At 36.7% G+C, this 17,012-nt stretch overlaps 1 protein-coding gene across 1 annotated transcript in view; it reads right to left on the bottom strand.

The window, feature by feature from the left end:
• The window catches only part of MLLT10 (myeloid/lymphoid or mixed-lineage leukemia (trithorax homolog, Drosophila); translocated to, 10), a 125,578-nt gene that overhangs the window by 51,668 nt on the left and 56,898 nt on the right, over nt 1-17,012 (bottom strand). Inside the window, exons 9-11 of the mRNA XM_010007014.1 lie at nt 16,678-16,773; nt 8,070-8,325; nt 6,474-7,040 (exon numbers count right to left, since the gene is read on the bottom strand). Of these exons, the coding sequence (XP_010005316.1) occupies nt 6,474-7,040; nt 8,070-8,325; nt 16,678-16,773 (919 nt within the window). The remainder of the gene's footprint in view (nt 1-6,473; nt 7,041-8,069; nt 8,326-16,677; nt 16,774-17,012) is intronic.

Genomic DNA, 17,012 nt, shown 5'->3' with positions numbered 1-17,012 from the left:
GGGTGTGGTAATTACCAGTATACAATTACCAAGGAAAAAAAAAAATCTTGACTGGAATATTTTTCTGTGTAAGAATAATGATCATGCTTTTAATCATTTTTGTAAACTGAAATACTCTCAAATGAAAGATATTCCAGTCTATCAAAGAGCTGAAAACTCTGTGAAAAGGACATTTTAAAAATCCTGATCATTGTAAGGCTCTTTTCAACTTTCCCATATTAATATTTTAATAGGTAATTAGTATCAGAATTAAACAGTTACTTCTGCTACCTGCAAGATCTATGGAACTTCTTCAAGTGTCATAACTTTTCTATCCCTTCTTGAAATGAGTATCACAGGGATAACAAAAGTCTTTTTTTTTTCCTAAGGCATCTCAATATGAGATAATGTTCCATTCATTACTCAGAAGTTTTCATGATTGTTTTCAAAACACATCTCTGATACAAGGTTCACTGAGAGTATTTTTTGTTCAGAACTTTCCATACTGTGTTGGGAACTATTTTTTTGCACAACTCCACTGCCTGATGACTCCCTGCTAACTACCACATTATGAAATGCATTTGCCCAGTAACAGTCTATTCCATATGCCCAGCCGATACACCATACTCATTTTTCTTTTAGAAATCAAAAGAATAACAGAGCACAGAATTAGGTTCATAGATAAGAGCTAAACAAGAATCACTGCAAGTACATTATTTGATTCTTAGGTCTAGAACTTCCCACACCTGAAAATGTATATATGCTTAATTAAGCCGTATCTTTACAGGAGGTATTACCTCTACATTTTCAGAACCATTGCTGACAATTGTTCAACTGTTACTTTCTCTCACTTCATCATGTTTAACCTTTTTTGTTAGGTTAAGGATCATTATAGTATCAGTTCCGCATATGATATTGATAGTCAGATAAACTCACTTCTGAGCTTTTCTAAAATAATGTGCTTTTTCAAGTCCTTGAATCCTTCTCATTGCTTTTCTCTTTGCACGCAATTGATAGCAGAACTAGACACAGTATTTGAAGACCAGATGCACTCTGATGAACACAGAGCTACCTTTCTTATTAGTTTGTTGTTTATGCATTCAGACCTTTTTAAGCACAGCTCAGCATTAGAAGCTCAGACAACTGATTCTTCACCTTTATCATTTTTCTCTTCAGACCTTCCTTCCCCAGAAGGCCATCCTTATCCTGCAAGTACACATCCATCTTTCTGAGACATAATCTTTTATGTTAGCTCCACCAACACAACTCTTTGCGTTGCTTACCAAGAGATCCATTTTACCCTGTCTACATGCCCAGATTTTTCAAAAATTTCAGAAATTTTTAATAAATAGCATGAGGCTGATAACTGATGCACAGGGTTAACACAACCCCAAAGTAAACACTTTGATTTAATAATTCTCTGATCAAAATTAAATTGAAACTTAGTGATTAACGACATTTAATGCAAAGGCTTGTCAACTTCCTGACATTACAGGTCCTTATTTAAAATGTCATCAATTGAAATGTAGACATCTACTATGCCACTGCTTTTATTTTAGGAGTACCAAAAAAAATCCAGTAAGTTACCTTTAATCATCATTAATCATTACATCTTTACATCTCTTAACATCTTTCTTTCTTGCATAAAATTAACTCAACAGTGTCCTACAACTTCACAAGTTTTAAAGACTTAGTGACATTTACAACTGACAGTTTAAAAACATGAAAATTAGGTACTAAGCATCAGGAATTGCCAATTTATTACTTCTGACTGTGACTGCTAATAATCCCTGGTTAAGAACATTGATTGGGGGACGCATTCCACAATACTCCCTCTTTTCATAAGCTTCTACTACCTCATGATTTCTTCCCAATTACTTGATTAATGTCTCCACACTTTCTACATCAACTATCATCAAGTTTAACATTTTAATCTTGTATCAAACCAACATCACTTCTATTGAGCCTCTAATATGAAGAATGAAATTCTCTGCACAAGAAGAGAGCACACAAGAGTGCTTTCTACACCTTTTGCTTAGTCCTAGAAGGTCATTAGTATCTTTTAGTATCAATTTTTCCTTTCTATTCTATCTCCTCTGGAATACAGATTGGCTATTTAACACAGCAAGACTTTTTTTTTCTGCTTCAGCTTCTAGGGCACCTAGTAGATAAACGGAACGGCACAAACTGCTTCAGAATAATTGTGTCTAAACTACTTCTCCCAACAGATTTAGTCAGTCAAAGCTACAGAGGAGTTTAAACTAACACCATAAAGATTCAACGTAAGCTGTGACAGACTCGGTATCTCAATGAGAATAATTTCAAGTTACTCATCTAGTTAGAAACTCAGAGTTCTCTTACATCATCAGTATGACAACAAGCTCAACAGCAAGACCATCTCCTTGCACAGGAGTATAACAGTTGGCAGAAGCTTCATCATTCAGATGAGAAAGTAGGATAAAACTGAATAGCGTTACCAATCAGAGGATACTTAAGACTGGTCAAGGGTAGGACATATAGGATGTAGATATAAAAAAGTTGGAAGACAAATTGAGGTTGCCTCAATTGTGACACAGGAATTCCAGAAGATGGGCACAGCAAGGGTGATGAAAGAATGGGCTAACCATTTCAAGGCCCAGTTTGTTATTTAACTTTCTCCAATCTTCTTAGGGAAAAAAAGAATTGCTGTATAAGCTCTTGTAGGGTTCACAGCACTTGTAAGGGCATCAATTAATTATGCAAAAATTAAAATTTTGAAGTAAATGAACCCTGGAAGGCCTTAACAACTGAAGTTTATAGTATATGATTTTTTGTACAATTGAAATTAAGAACAGATTGGGACAGAACAGAGAAGCATTGTAATTCTTCCAGCAGCAAGTATGCATGCAGAACTTGAAGCTAACTGTGCAAGAAATTTATCTACCGTAAAACAGAAATTTCAGTTTACTTCTGACACCTGATTGCTTTCATTTCACCTTGCTGCACACTACACAAAAATCAGAAGATACTGTACAAACATTAAGTCTTTTTTCCCTATTGCTGTGGGATGTGAGTTCTCAAAAAGTTATTCATGTACTGGAGTGTACTACAAAAAAGGGGAGCCAGAGCCTGCACAAAGTCCTCACAAGAAAAAAAGAGATGGTATCAGTTATTTGCCATAACTATTTTTTCTTCTTCCCGCCACCTTATTAGTTTCTGCACTGCTGAAGAAATACAGTGCAAGTATAATAAAAGAAACATTTGATCTTAGAATCTACTATTATGAGACAAAACAATTGGGACAAGATGCTACTGATCTCTTTCAATTCTGGGATGAAAGTTTTCTCTTTTTAATCACCATTGTTGTAAAAAGAAAAAACAAAAAACCTCTGGCAGAAGGGATCACTGCTTTGCAATACTTTGGACTAGAAATTTTTAACTAATATTCCCTAACAGGATGCCCAGAATGAACTTAATTCTGAGAATATAACTAGTGTGACTTAAACATTTAAATAGCTCTATAAAATTGTAGATTTCAGACTAAACCCTCACTTACTAAAAAACTTGGAAACCACTCCAAAGACCAGTCCCATTCCGGGGAACCTATCAGCTTTATCTAACTCCCACTGACAACCAACATAAATCTTCTAAGACAACAAGCATAAGTGCTTGTGAATCTCCAGTAGAAATATGTGTGGTTTGTAAATACGCTGTTACTGACTAAAGAAGCTGCCTTTTTTTTTTTTTTTTTTTAATCAGGGACAGAAACATGTTGATTTAATATAAAAATTCCTTATCAACCTACCAACTAAATATTATTTTTTTTAAAAGCATTATTTTGAGTACATTATTAAAGTAATGCATTCAGTGTTTCCTATTGGATTATAAATACATTTCAGAAAAAAATATAAAAAGCATTAAGACTGGACATTCAGGCACTCGGAATTTTAAAAGTATCAGTTTAGTTGTGTGGAAACTGTAAAGCAACCTAAGTGCATGTGTTGTAACAGCTTTTAATTACATAGCCTTGTACTACTCATGGCATATCTCAGTTCTTATTAAGCAGGAAAAGAAGTTCTGTGGAATGGAAAAAAATTTTGAGAGAACCAGTATTTTCTTAAGGTGAGCTGAATGTACTTAGAATAAAAGTTTTATGGAAGGCATTTAATGATATACAAATAGCACACAAATCTGCATTACTTTTTAAAATAAGCTTTCCTTCACATTTCATCTGATTTGAACATTAACTGTGAATAGGATTCTCATACATCTGTGAAATAATGATTTTCATTATTTTTATGGATCTCAGCAAGTACTCTTATGAAAAAATTTTAGCTGCAGTTAAGAAGGTTAGTTTTTTTTTCCTAAGTGCCTCAAAAGCTCTGTTTAGTACAGTCCAAGATATTCCCGATTCTGCTTCTTTGAAGTAAAAAGGCAGTTTCAAGTAAGTCAGTAAAAACTTTTTTGCTTGACTTCCACTGCATTTTCTCTCATGACATTTACATGCACAAAATCTTATTTGGGGTTTTGGGTCAAACAGTTTACATTTCACTTGTCAGATTCTGTTACTAGCCAATATAGAGACATTTCAAAGAGAAACATTAGCCTATCTTACCTGAGAAAATGTATGTTCCTGATAATACTCATATGCCCTTCCTCATTGTAACAAAGTTGTAAAATGACTGCTAAACCCAGAAAATGCTTATGATGAGGTGAGGAAAGCAGGACTGCAACCATAAGAAAGAGGGGAAATCAAGCAGAAGAGCACATTAAAACAATATGCTCAAGCTGAAGTTTGTGGATTAATTTAGAGCTTATGCTTGAAGGCAAAGACATCCGATCTGGTTTTGCTTCTTTGAATTTTCGGGTTTTTGTTGGAGTGGTTTTGTTTATGGTGTGTGCTTGTTTTTCATTCACATTCTTTGGTACCTTCAGAAAACATCACTGGCTTGTAGGACAGGTCTAAAGCTTTCTAGCAAGAATTTAAGTACACTCAACAGAGGTGACATTACAGGCTGAATACCATGATAAAACCTACCATTTTTTTCCATCTGTTAATTTCAAAGCTTTTTTACAAGGGAAGTTTAAAATATTCAGTGCATTTTATAGATGGAAGAGTGACAGAGGACAAAGGAAGCAAAGATGAACTTGGCCAGGGAAAGGCCTGTTGTAGGAGCTGACAAAACCAGAATATTCTAAGACAAATATAAGGTAGGAAACAAGGGTCATTCAATTGTACTTCTATCTGTTGCTCCAACTACAACAGTACATAATCCATCTCAAAGGTTTCATAAAAGAATAAGGTTTTTATTAAAATAATCCAAACACTGATCTAAATTTGTTGGATGATCTCTATCCAATACAGATACAAGATTAGCATGAGGTATTTAATTGCATTTTAAGCAAATACATGGACAGTAAAAATGTTTTAATATAGTTGCCATTACCACCTGTAATAAAAATAATCACTTTCCTATATTTAACGAAGATTTTTTAAAGCATGGTTCTGCGATCAAGTTTTTAAGTACCTGCCTTCTCCTGAAACAAATATGAGGCTTCTTATCTCTTGAAGCAAGTATATTTTTTTAAGTATCTCTTGCTTTTACAATTAAAATATACAATATAAAAGTATAAAACCTACCCACAACCAAATATTCAGGTCCCACTTCTCCTTCCCCCAAAAAGAGGAAAAAATAACAAAAAATCCACTAGAACAACAAAGATAATAAAATTTAAAGTTCCAAAAACAAGGTACTTGCTAGGCTTTTTTTTTTTTTTTTTTTAATCCAAACACAAGGCCTCAAAAGGAACTTCAAAGCAACAAAGACTTTGGTACCTACAGTATTCTGCAAGGTCATGCCACACACAGGTTCATCGGGAACTGAAAGCATCTCGCAGAAATGCTTATCACATTTAGAACAGAGGAAGAACAAACCAGCCAATTTCAAGGCTAAAAAGCACGCAAAGAGTATGAACATGCCATCTGTCTGCACAGGGGTCCATATTTAGAATACCCTTTTATGCGTTTAAACTGGTAACTCTCCATGTAAACATTTTTTTTTTTAATTAAGCTAAATTGGGAAAAAAATAATTGAGGTGCTGTGGGGAACGGTGCATACTCAGTACAGCTGACATGCTTGATTACGGATTTTGTTTTCTCTACATTGCAGACAATACAGTCTGCATAAACTATCACTTACTTTAGCTAAACCCATCACATGTGATTTCCAAATAAACTATTTTCATGCAACTTATTTTTCCCCCTACAGCCTCAAAACCTGCATTTATAGAGTATATAGCTCAATCTACCACAGTCACCTACAGCACAATGGTACCTACACGTGGAATGGAACTTACTCTTCCCACGGTCATATTCTAATTTTTACTTTTTTCCCAATGCAACTTCCAATATCCATTAAACAAGAATCTGGTTTTCAAAAGCACAGTCATAATTATGGCTAAAATAACTGACATAATTTGAAGTAAAATTAAAAAAAATTAAAATAAATTCCTACCTGAACCCACTGGAGATGAGCCAACACTAAGACTTTGTAAACTTCCATTCCTGAGCAAAGTAGGAGATTTCTGAAGACCAGAGCTTGTCACACTTCCTGCAGCAGAAGCCACAGATGATGTTGGGGAAGCAGAAGAAACTGAAAGATGGGAAATACTTTCTTGACTTTTATTTCCTTTGGGTCTACCAGGCCCGTGTTTACTTTGTTTATTTCCTTTCCGTTTCTTCTCTGTTACAGTTTCTTCTTCTATTCCAGAAGTTTGAGCTCGTTTGTATGCTGTAGAAGTAAGGCTTGAATTACTTATGTCTCCAGGTGAGCTGTCAAAGTTTTTAGATTGGGAAACAGCTGATGATGAAGGGATACCAATTAAGGAAGTGAAACAATTGACACTCCCCTCTTGACTCCCAGTCTCTCCTTTATGTACATCTTTGGTTGAGGAAGCCTGTTGAGAATGCATGAAACTGTCACTTCGCAGATCTGTGTCTGTGAAACTCAAAAAATCCTGGGGAGACTGAACTGAACTTCCAGAAGATGACTTTATGCTCCCAGGGGTGCCCAAAAAGCTTCCTAAAAAAGAAAGAAAAGTACAATTACTTTTTCCTGTAGTTTATTAAAATTGATTGGAAAGATTAAGATCTTAGAACACATAACTTTAAAGTGCACGGACTTCACAAAAAGTGTTACCAAAAGCTGAAGAACTTGTTTTTATCTCATTGCTTCTCCTGCTTATCTTCAGTCTGAGATTCAGATTTGAATTTGGTGTACAGACAAGATGAAAATGAATAAAAGAAGAATAACAACTTTGCTGCATAGGCAACTTTGACATCCCTTATGTTTTGAAGCCACAACAAATGCTTGGTGCAAGTCAGAGCAGGCTTTTTGAAGAAGGTAGCTGATAGAAACATGCTATGATCACATCTACACTATCTGTGCAATGCTCCTTACCATTCTACCTAAATCAAGGGTCTGACATAGGTCAAGAGAACAGCAATTGCTCATAATTGACCCTGGCTGTGGTTGTGTTCCACAGAAGTGGTATTTTTCAAAAGGACACAAGATGAGGAAAGCATACAAAACTGGCATTTTAAGACTTCTTTAGCACTGTCAGAGAATCATAAAGATCTTTTGTGTAACAGAATCACACTGATTCTGCAATATTTGGAATGCAGTCATTTCAGCTCTATGTTAGCGCATGCAAGTCAGAAAATGAAGCACACTTAGGAAATACAAACATCTACATGCACTGAAATTTAGTCATTGTATATAGGTGGTATATAGAAAGACCCCCAGACTCAAATTTGTATGTTACAGTTTACCCCAGAATAACTTTTCAGCAATAAAGAAACTTCTGGTTTTAGCAGTTAAAGAGAAACCTTAACAGTCTAAACAAAAGCACCAGTTTTGCCCTTTAAAGATGCATGGCCTTCTTTTCCACGTTATGACAACTAATATTTTTTCCATTTAAAAAACCTTAATTTTTCCCCAAAACAAAATTCCTATTGAAGATAAAGGATTAACTACTTTTCAAGTTTTAAATATGTAATATTTCTAAATCATGGCAATGCAGAAGCTGTGTTACAGTATAACAATTAATACCTTGCTGGAAAGGGCTAGCTGCAGTCACAGTTGTTCCTGGATTTCTTCCAGCACCAGGCTTTCTTCCCCTCTGACCTGAGCTGTGACCTGCAGATTTCTTCCCTTTGTTCTCTGACCCTCTAGCTTCTGAAGAATCTTTTCCACTTGAAACGTGTGTAGAAACTTCCTGGAAATTTGCATTTGTAAATCGAGCTGTAGTATCTTCCAACCGCTTCAAGGAGCCTGACAAGGAGTTGTTGCTAGTGCTCGTGTATGTCTAGCATTTTGAGAAAAGAAATAAAAGACACAGGTCACATAAAAATCATAACAAAAGAACTGTTTAAAAGAACACATTCTTTCAAATAAACGTAGAAGTGTTAAAATACTAAGATAACTGGCAACAACAAGAGTTACATAAACTGAATTGTTCAGATTTTCAGCAAACAATTGAAGAGCATAAAACTTCACTTTGTGGAAATAATGCACAGAAATCTTGTCAGCTTTGGTTAACAGTTTTACTTCACTGAGATCAATGGATCAATCTCAAATCTATGGTTACACAGTCTTAATATTCTGTTAGAACAGGATATTGTTATTTTACTGCTTAAAATTTAAAAAAATATACTTCAAATGCTTTTCTTAAAATACAATTTTTATGCTGTTTGTTTTGTCAAACTGGAAACACTGTTCCATCTGCAGTGGAACTGGTGTGAAGGCTTCAGAACCTAAGAACTTGCAGCTTTAAATATAGTCTCAACATCAAATCAAAACCAATGCCAACAAGACCCATGGTGCCTTATGTCTTCACTTCCCACCATCACACTAGGCTTGTCTGCCATGTGAAGCATCATATTCAGCCAGTTCCTTAAGTGTCATCAAGTAAAGATAACACATAAGATCTAGCTGGCCAAGACATGTGGAGGAATGACTGGCTACCTACTACAAACTTGCTGTCTGACAGGAAGGAAAAATTGTAATAAGCTCTTGAGCTCCCAGTGCAGATTTACTCCTCAACACCCACCCATTCCCAATAATTTTAGCCCTTCTCCTACACCCATAAACTCTTCACAAGGCTTTCCAAAGTTTTATCTCCGGGACCATTATTCTTCAGCTAAATTTTGTCATAACTGTTCATATTGGCAAAAACAGAATACCTCACAGAAAGTAACTTAGTGGGCAAGGAAACTGTGTGGGCAGCATTAGTAAACAAAAAAAAAAACAATATAATTGCTTTCACAAAAACAAAAATAATTTGGAGCTGTAATACCAGAGGTTTATCAAAAGATAGAAAATGAAAGCAAAAATGGGGAAAAGAAAACACTATTCTGCTGCTGTTTATACTTTAACCAACTAGCAAAATAGCCTTCTGGCTGTATAAAGTTTCTTCAACAAAAGAATATGGGTCAAACCTAGAAGACTTACTTGTTCAAAGCAAACTTAGTAGTTTGTTTTTCAATTCTTTACAGAATAGAGTTTAAAATAGTATCTAATTTGATCTCCATTGAAGATCACACAAACACATGCCTCTTAAAATCAATCACTCACATATCTTTCCCCTGACTGGGATGTCTGCTGAATTTAGGCCTACAACAGAGTATTTCCGCAGCTTTACATGCAGCTCTGTACAGCTGGTATTAAAAGATTCTCATATTTTTGCTAAAACACCTAAGACATTTACAAATAACTTACTTTTCAGTTACAAATGCCAGAAGACAATTAAGTACGCAAAGCTTTACTGAAGATGAGAATTTCAATCTATTTGCATGCTGCTCTGTATGAATTATTGTGAACAGCAATAAAAAATGTTATGGATTTTCAGAACAACAGTGAAGTTTAAATCTGTTAAAGAACAACGTCAAAAATAATTTATCTCTAGTTCACATTACTATACTGGTAACTGTTTCTAATGAAGTTAAGTTTAGTAGTTAACTTTTTGAACTATTACAAAGTACACAAGTATGCTCAGTTTTCCTGAAATTGATATGTCACTTGACCTGAGTTAGGAAGCAGTGGTTCAAATCTGGGTCATTTGAATAAAGAGTTTCCAGACATTTGTGTTCTGGTTTGGTTTGGTGTGTTTCTTGGTAGCAGGGGAAGGGCCCCAGGACTGGCTCCGGCAGGAAGCTGAGAAGTTCTCCTGCTCCAAACCCAGCCAAGGAGCCATTAGAGGGACAATAGATGCGCCTCTGTCATTAACATGCGAAAGAACGGCTACAACACCTGAGCAGAAGAGCACTTATAAGGGAAGAGCCGTGCTGGGGAAGAAGCGAAGCGAGGTGCTGGTGGTTGGTGAGGAAGAAGAGGAAGAAGGTGCTCAAGCAGAAGTTTCCCTGCAACCCATGGTGAGATGGCAGCTGTGCCCCTGCACTCACGGAGGAACGTGGTGGAACATTCCCTGAAGGCATCAGGAGGGTGAACTTGGCCAGTGGACTTCGATTTTGTGGCCAGTGTATTTGATGCCTGTGGACTCTGATTGTGCACCTGTGGAAGACCCCGGTACCAGGGATGGGGGCTGTTCCCAAAGCAGCCCGTGACTCTGTGGGAAGCCCAGGCTGGAGCAGCTCCGGACCTCGTGGGAAGGACTCATGAAGGTTCATGGAGGACTCTCTCCTATGGGAGGGACCCCGAGGGGAAGCAGGGAAGGACTGTAAGGAATCCTTCCTGAGGAGGAAAGAGCAGCAGGAACTACCAGCCTGTGAACTGACTCTAAACCCCATCCCCTGTCCCCCTGTGCCACTGGGGGGAAGGAGGGAGAGAAACCGGGAGCAAAGGGATTTGGGGCCAGGAAGAAGGGAGGGGTGGGGGTAACATATGCAAGCCCTGTTCTCTGTGTTGTCTGTGTCCTGTGTGTGTTTGATTAGTGTGAAATCAAATTATTATTTTTTCCCCAAGTTTTGCCTGTGACCTTAATCGATGAAGAACCCTCCTTGTCCTTCTGTCTCAACCCATGAGCTTTGTCCTCCTCATCCGAGAGTGTGTGTCGATTGGGGGCGGGGGGAGTTGAGTGAGCAGCCATGTGGCTGTTCCTTTGTTTTCGTGTTGGGCCCAAACCATGACATTATTGGCGACCCAGGTGGTAAAGAGACAAGGAACCACAACAACGTGTAATAACCTGTCACCGTTTGACTCAGGTCCGACAACAATGCTCTCGATCCCTTCTCCCTCCCACCCAGATGAGGAAGGAGAGAGAGAAAAAGAGAGAGACTTGGCTGGATTGAAAACTAAACTACACAGCTTTAATCAAAACACTAATGAATCATACAAGAAAAATATATACAATTATATACAGATCTATTCAGGTATGGGCAAAAGCCTCTCGCCTCCCCCCACCCCAGCAACTTCCACAGCACTTCCCTGAACTGGGAAGAGTCCCAAGGAATCCCGGAGCTGCTACTGAAGAAAGCAGAGAGTTATGGGGGTCATGAGAGATCAAGCTTGAGGATCGACGGTGATGGATGAACAGAGTCCTCCCTGGACGCCAGCCATGGACGGAAGAGAAGGGGAGAAGAAGAAGGAAGGAAGTTGTCTTCTGTGATCTCTGACCTTCCTTTGAGCTTACGTAGATATATGGAATGGAATATCTTTGGCCAATTTTGCTGTCCGTCTAACTCAGCCTCCTACGGGGGGGGGTCACAGATCTCCCCATAGTGTCTGAGCCGGCAGAGTGCAGGTGCGGCCTTGAAGCCTCAGTAGTTAGAAAAACATTCCACTGTCTTATCAGCCTAGCAGAACACACTGTTGCTAGTTACAAGAGAGCTTACTGAAGGAAAAAAAAAAAATCAGTAAAAAGAAAAATTGGCTTCATCCTGGCTCAAACCAGGACATAACCCAAACCAAAAGTCAGGCTTTCTCTAGGATTCCTCCTCTTAGCCAACTCCTTTCTTTCCTAATTCTATCTACTCAGCTGAATACTAACTGCTAAGGTAATTCTCTATAGGTAACAATAACCTAGTTTGATGTTACCTAGTACCTCGTCTCCATTAGTGCAGGAATTTTGTTTATTTATTTTAAAGGGAAATTAAGAGTTTAACATAACACTACAGACTATCCAGGGTTAGACATGACGAGTAGGCATGAACTTGCATATACTTTGAAGACTGCAAGCTTGAATCCTGCCCTTAGCAGATTCTGGAGAACATGTGTGCACATCTGGATTTGAAACTTTGGCTCCAACATGTGTTTTTTTTTTTCAGAAGGTGCTGTAAAGTATACTGAAATCTACATACTTACTGAGAATATCTTGAATACTAATATGATGCCATACACCCTAAGCAAAGCAAAATTGGTATCATCCAGTCAGAATTTTTTTTCACAGACTATATTCCTTCCTCTAAGGAATTAATTGCAACAAAGTACCCTAAACCAGATACACAGACATCAATTGCTTTGCAAATCCACAATATATGCAGTGGGATCTAAGGTAAAATTGCAGCTCAAATTTTACATTAATAGGTTAATTTTTTAATACAATAACATACTCACCACTGAACACTGATTTTCTAAAACACGAAGTTCTGAATGACAATGGCATAACAGAAATGTCTTGGAAAAAATTTCATATACTATGGCAAAGGTAGATTGCTTGTTTGCTTTGGGGTTTTTTTGAGGTTAGGAGGGTGAGACTGGCAGGGAGCCAGGATCTGAGGACAGAGGCAGAACACCTTTATTTATTTACAGACTAGCTTCAGCCCCTGCAGCCCCTCAACCTCTCTGGCCCTGCATCCCCTGAGCTTCTCTCCCAGCAGGTGCTTTTTAAATGGCATACACTACTTGAGGCTCTTCCCTTCTCTACTCACACTGCAGTCAGCAGTTTTCCTTCATTTTAGTACAGATATCCCCCAAAAAGGAGACTCCCTTGATGCTGTCACCCAACTCCATTCCCTAGTTTATCTGGGAGGACTTGACTGTTTAATCAATGTTAAACCTGTTCTCAAAATTTAATCAGTATTTGCTAATGCAATTATCAAGCTAACTCTTTGTTTATGAGGATTCCCTTATGCTTCCCATCAGTCAGGTTGTAGGGGGTTTTGTTCCCCATGAAGCACACTTTCACATTGCCAACTTGATGCACAGAGAGCTAGTGTCATTTTTATGCCACCCCATATATCACTCTGTGCGCCCTGAAAAGTTATACCACCCATCTGTACTGAGTCTTAAAACTTCTGGGAAAGCTTTTATTTTATGGTAAAGGCGTAATAACCATTCTTGCCTAATGCGTCCCAAGGCTTGAGAAGCCTTTAGCCCCAATATAGATGCATAGGATAGCATCCCTGCACAGAGAAAAGAAGGACCCTCCATAAAAATGTCAGATGGCAAGAGCATGGTCCAAGGGGGGAGAGGGAACACACACATCAACATACATGCACATAAATACCCCATAGCCCACAGCCTCAACACTGCTGCAGGACACTGATGTTCAGTCATACCTAATAGAGATTTTCCTACTCTTTTCATTTTCTTCTGCATCCCACTGTGGTAAGATCTGAGCAACTCCCTTGAGAACCAGGTTGGGCTGATAAGAGTGAACTGAGGAGAGTTATCATTGTCTCTCTACTATTACAGATAAAATTCAGTCAGCTGTAAATAAAAGATACTGCAAACAGAAAGTAGTTACTGGCTACCAATGTTTTGGAGTTTTAATTAATAACACTCCTCCTTTCCCCCCACCCCCCAAAAAAAAAAAGAAAAAGAAGAAAAAAAAAAGGAAAAAGGGACAACTGTATTTTTCTAGATCTGTTAAACTACACACATTTTTAAGCTCTAGATAAAAGCAAAAGCTCAAAGCCTTTTATCAGGAGTAAAAAAAAAGGGCTGATGTTGCTTTCCAACCAATAGGAAGGCCAGAAGAAAACCTCATGTGAAGAGGCAGAGAATTCGAATTCCTAAGTTATTCTAGTACTTAAAGGATTTTGTATCTATGTCCCAAACAAAAAGCAAAAAATTTGTTAGAACATCAAAGAACAGTTTACGATTTCTTATTTTAAACTTCACTGATTCAGGCTAAGCAGTGTCTGATGAGAGTTACAGGGATGCAAAAAAACACCTCTCAAATGCCGTACTTGTATCTCAACACAGCATTTGGACCGAAACATTAGTAATATTTCTTGGAATTAAATTTTGCAAAAAAACAGGCATTTATAGTAATGCACATAATGTAAATCCACAGCTTATTCTGCAGCCTTTCATTAACTATTTTAAGAAGTCACTCATCCAGATAAAAACACCCTTTAAGGCATCACCTGCATAAGTGGTCCTTACCACTGTATCACAAAGGATTTAACTTCTTTAAAAGGAAAAAAAAAATAAAAATAAAATTAAAACTCCAGTTCCCCCCACAGGAACAATGTGGTAGCAGAAGTGATTACATACCATGATAAGATAATGTATTAACAGCAAAGACAGACAGCTGTGAAGAAGACATCAATAGCTCAAATCAATTGTGACAACTCTTATGTAAAAAGGACACAAAAATAACATATTAATAGACTATTCTGAACCACATATTTCTTTCAGATTAACACAAAGTTTGTTTTATTACTAAAATTCAGATTTTTGAGGAACACAGAACACACTAACACAAAAGAAAACTAAAAGGACATATGTTGATACTTAAATTCCACAGTTAATACTTCTTTTAGTTTAATTCAGTTAAAGTTCTAGAATTCGAGTCTGTTCTCTTTAGTGTTTGCTTTAGTTCTACCTTGCTACCATCCATAGGACTTGTAACTTTTTTTTTGTAATATTGACTTCTTTAACATTTTTAAGATTACAAAGAGGTGAGGATTAGGTATTTAAAATAATATTAAAATATTTTAAATGTTCCTATTATAAATCCTACAGACTTAACTATAAAATATATTTTACTTGCTATATATACATATACAGTACAATCTTGATTAACAGTATGGCTGATATCTTGGCTATTTCAGTCTATACTTAGATAAAAGAGAGGTCTGCTAAAAATAGGATTTTACGCTTGCTCACCTTACTGTAGTTTACACCACTGAGTTGTAAACCTTGTAGTTAGGAAAAGACCAGGAAGATCAAACAATTATAGGTAAGCAGAAAAACAGAATTCAACTATGCTTTCAGCGTTAAAAGCATGTTTTAATAGGTAAGGCTCAAAAATAACCAGTGTATTTTCTTTAGCTTCTACACAAATATAAAAGTGATACACAGAGAAGTATCGCTTTTTGTTAAAACTTATGATGATAAGCAAAATACAAAAGGGAGGTAATTCATGAAAGGTAAGATCATACACAGCACAAAACTGTAGGTTTTAAAGGAAGTTCCCACACAAGAAGCCTTGTTTACAGGCTATGAATTTTTTGAGTTGTCTCAGACTTGAGGAATATGTTCAATAAAAATTAATAAAATGAAGTAACAACTCACATGGACCAGTCTGTACCATTCAAAGAGTTGCACAACTTAATTTCAACAAGACTATCACACTCACTGATTGCAACGTCAGATCAAAACAACAAAGCGGCAAATTGCCTTTTTTTTTTTTAAATAAAGAGTCATTGGGTATTTCAGAAAAATCACTGATAGTAGGACTCACTTAACACAACAATGTCAAAAAGAATCCAGCAGAACCAGAATAAAGACTAATTTATCAGAAGCATCAGTACAAGGATGAGCCACAAATAATGGGACATTAGCTGGTACATCCTCAAGTTAATAATCCTACTATTGAGAATAAAGAAATATCCAAAGTATACTAAAAACTTTCTTGGTGATGATTCTTGACGTTAATACCGATAGCTGAGGGAATTCTTCCAGGAACTACAGAAAGTTGGTATTTCGATTGTTTTACCCTGTCTCAACATGGTCTTGGTGTACCATATGCAGACAGACACGTTTGTTGAATATTACATCTCAGCAACCAAGCTACAAACAGCTAACACAAGTGTCAGCATCTTTGCTAAAAAACAATGCTCTACTTACTGATGGCTAATTAACTCAAACTACCATTCCCTGACTCGGATGTCAATGTTTTCCAACTCTGAAGTCAGAAAACCCATTTCTCAGAACTGCTGCCCACTCTGTAATGCCATCATTAGTGTCATTTTTTTTAGTGGATAGTAAAAGCAGTTCTTGTAGAGTACAATGAGAACTGTCATTATTTAACCCTCTGTGTTTTCCCTTGAGTTATGTATTTGCCAGCACATTAACAAGACAACCACAGAACCTAATAGAGCAGACTGCTAAAAAGGCAACATGATATTACAAGTATATGAAGCATGAGCTGTAATTTCATAATCACCAGCTTAAATGCTTCCAGGTTCAGTGACAGCTCAGCACACACAAGCAAATTTCAAAGGAAAGATTTTATGAAACTTCTCAAATTATTAAACATAAATCAATGAAGTAAAACTTACCAGAGTATCAGTGACACCTGATTGGGGTCATTAAATCACTCACTATTCAATTACAAAAATCTAAGCCTTTCTTCATATTGTAGACTTCTTATTTTAGGATTTTACATAATAGGAAAAAATACCATGTCTGCTTGATAATTATTGAATCTAAGCCATTATAAAGCTCATGTATATGTTGTGGAATGGTTGCATAATGAAATTTCAACATAAGCAAATTAAATGGAAGAGAAGGAAAAACATTTACTTACTTTCTCTGTAGTTACAGTAAGAGATGGAACCAAGGATGGTGAGGACTCCGACTGCTTCTTATATTTTTGCTTGTGTTTATCCTTCTCTTTGTATTTCTAGGAGTTACATAAGAGAATATAACCTAAGTTTGGCTTCATCTTTAGCATAACACACTTTATGTAGCATCAAGTATTATTTAAGAGAGATGGAAATAATGTCCTGTCCTATTTTAATGGAAACAAGATTAATGTTTTGAAATTTTTATAATATAAGTTTATAAAAGCAACTCAAGTATTTATATTTGCTTTCAAAATACACAAACTTAAATTCTTCAACTATAGCCAGTATTTATGAA

Source organism: Chaetura pelagica, unplaced genomic scaffold (genome assembly GCF_000747805.2).
Source record: "Chaetura pelagica isolate M959 unplaced genomic scaffold, ChaPel_1.0 scaffold17, whole genome shotgun sequence".
In the NCBI taxonomy this organism is placed as follows: domain Eukaryota; kingdom Metazoa; phylum Chordata; class Aves; order Apodiformes; family Apodidae; genus Chaetura; species Chaetura pelagica.
This window is presented reverse-complemented; position numbering and strand designations above follow the sequence as displayed.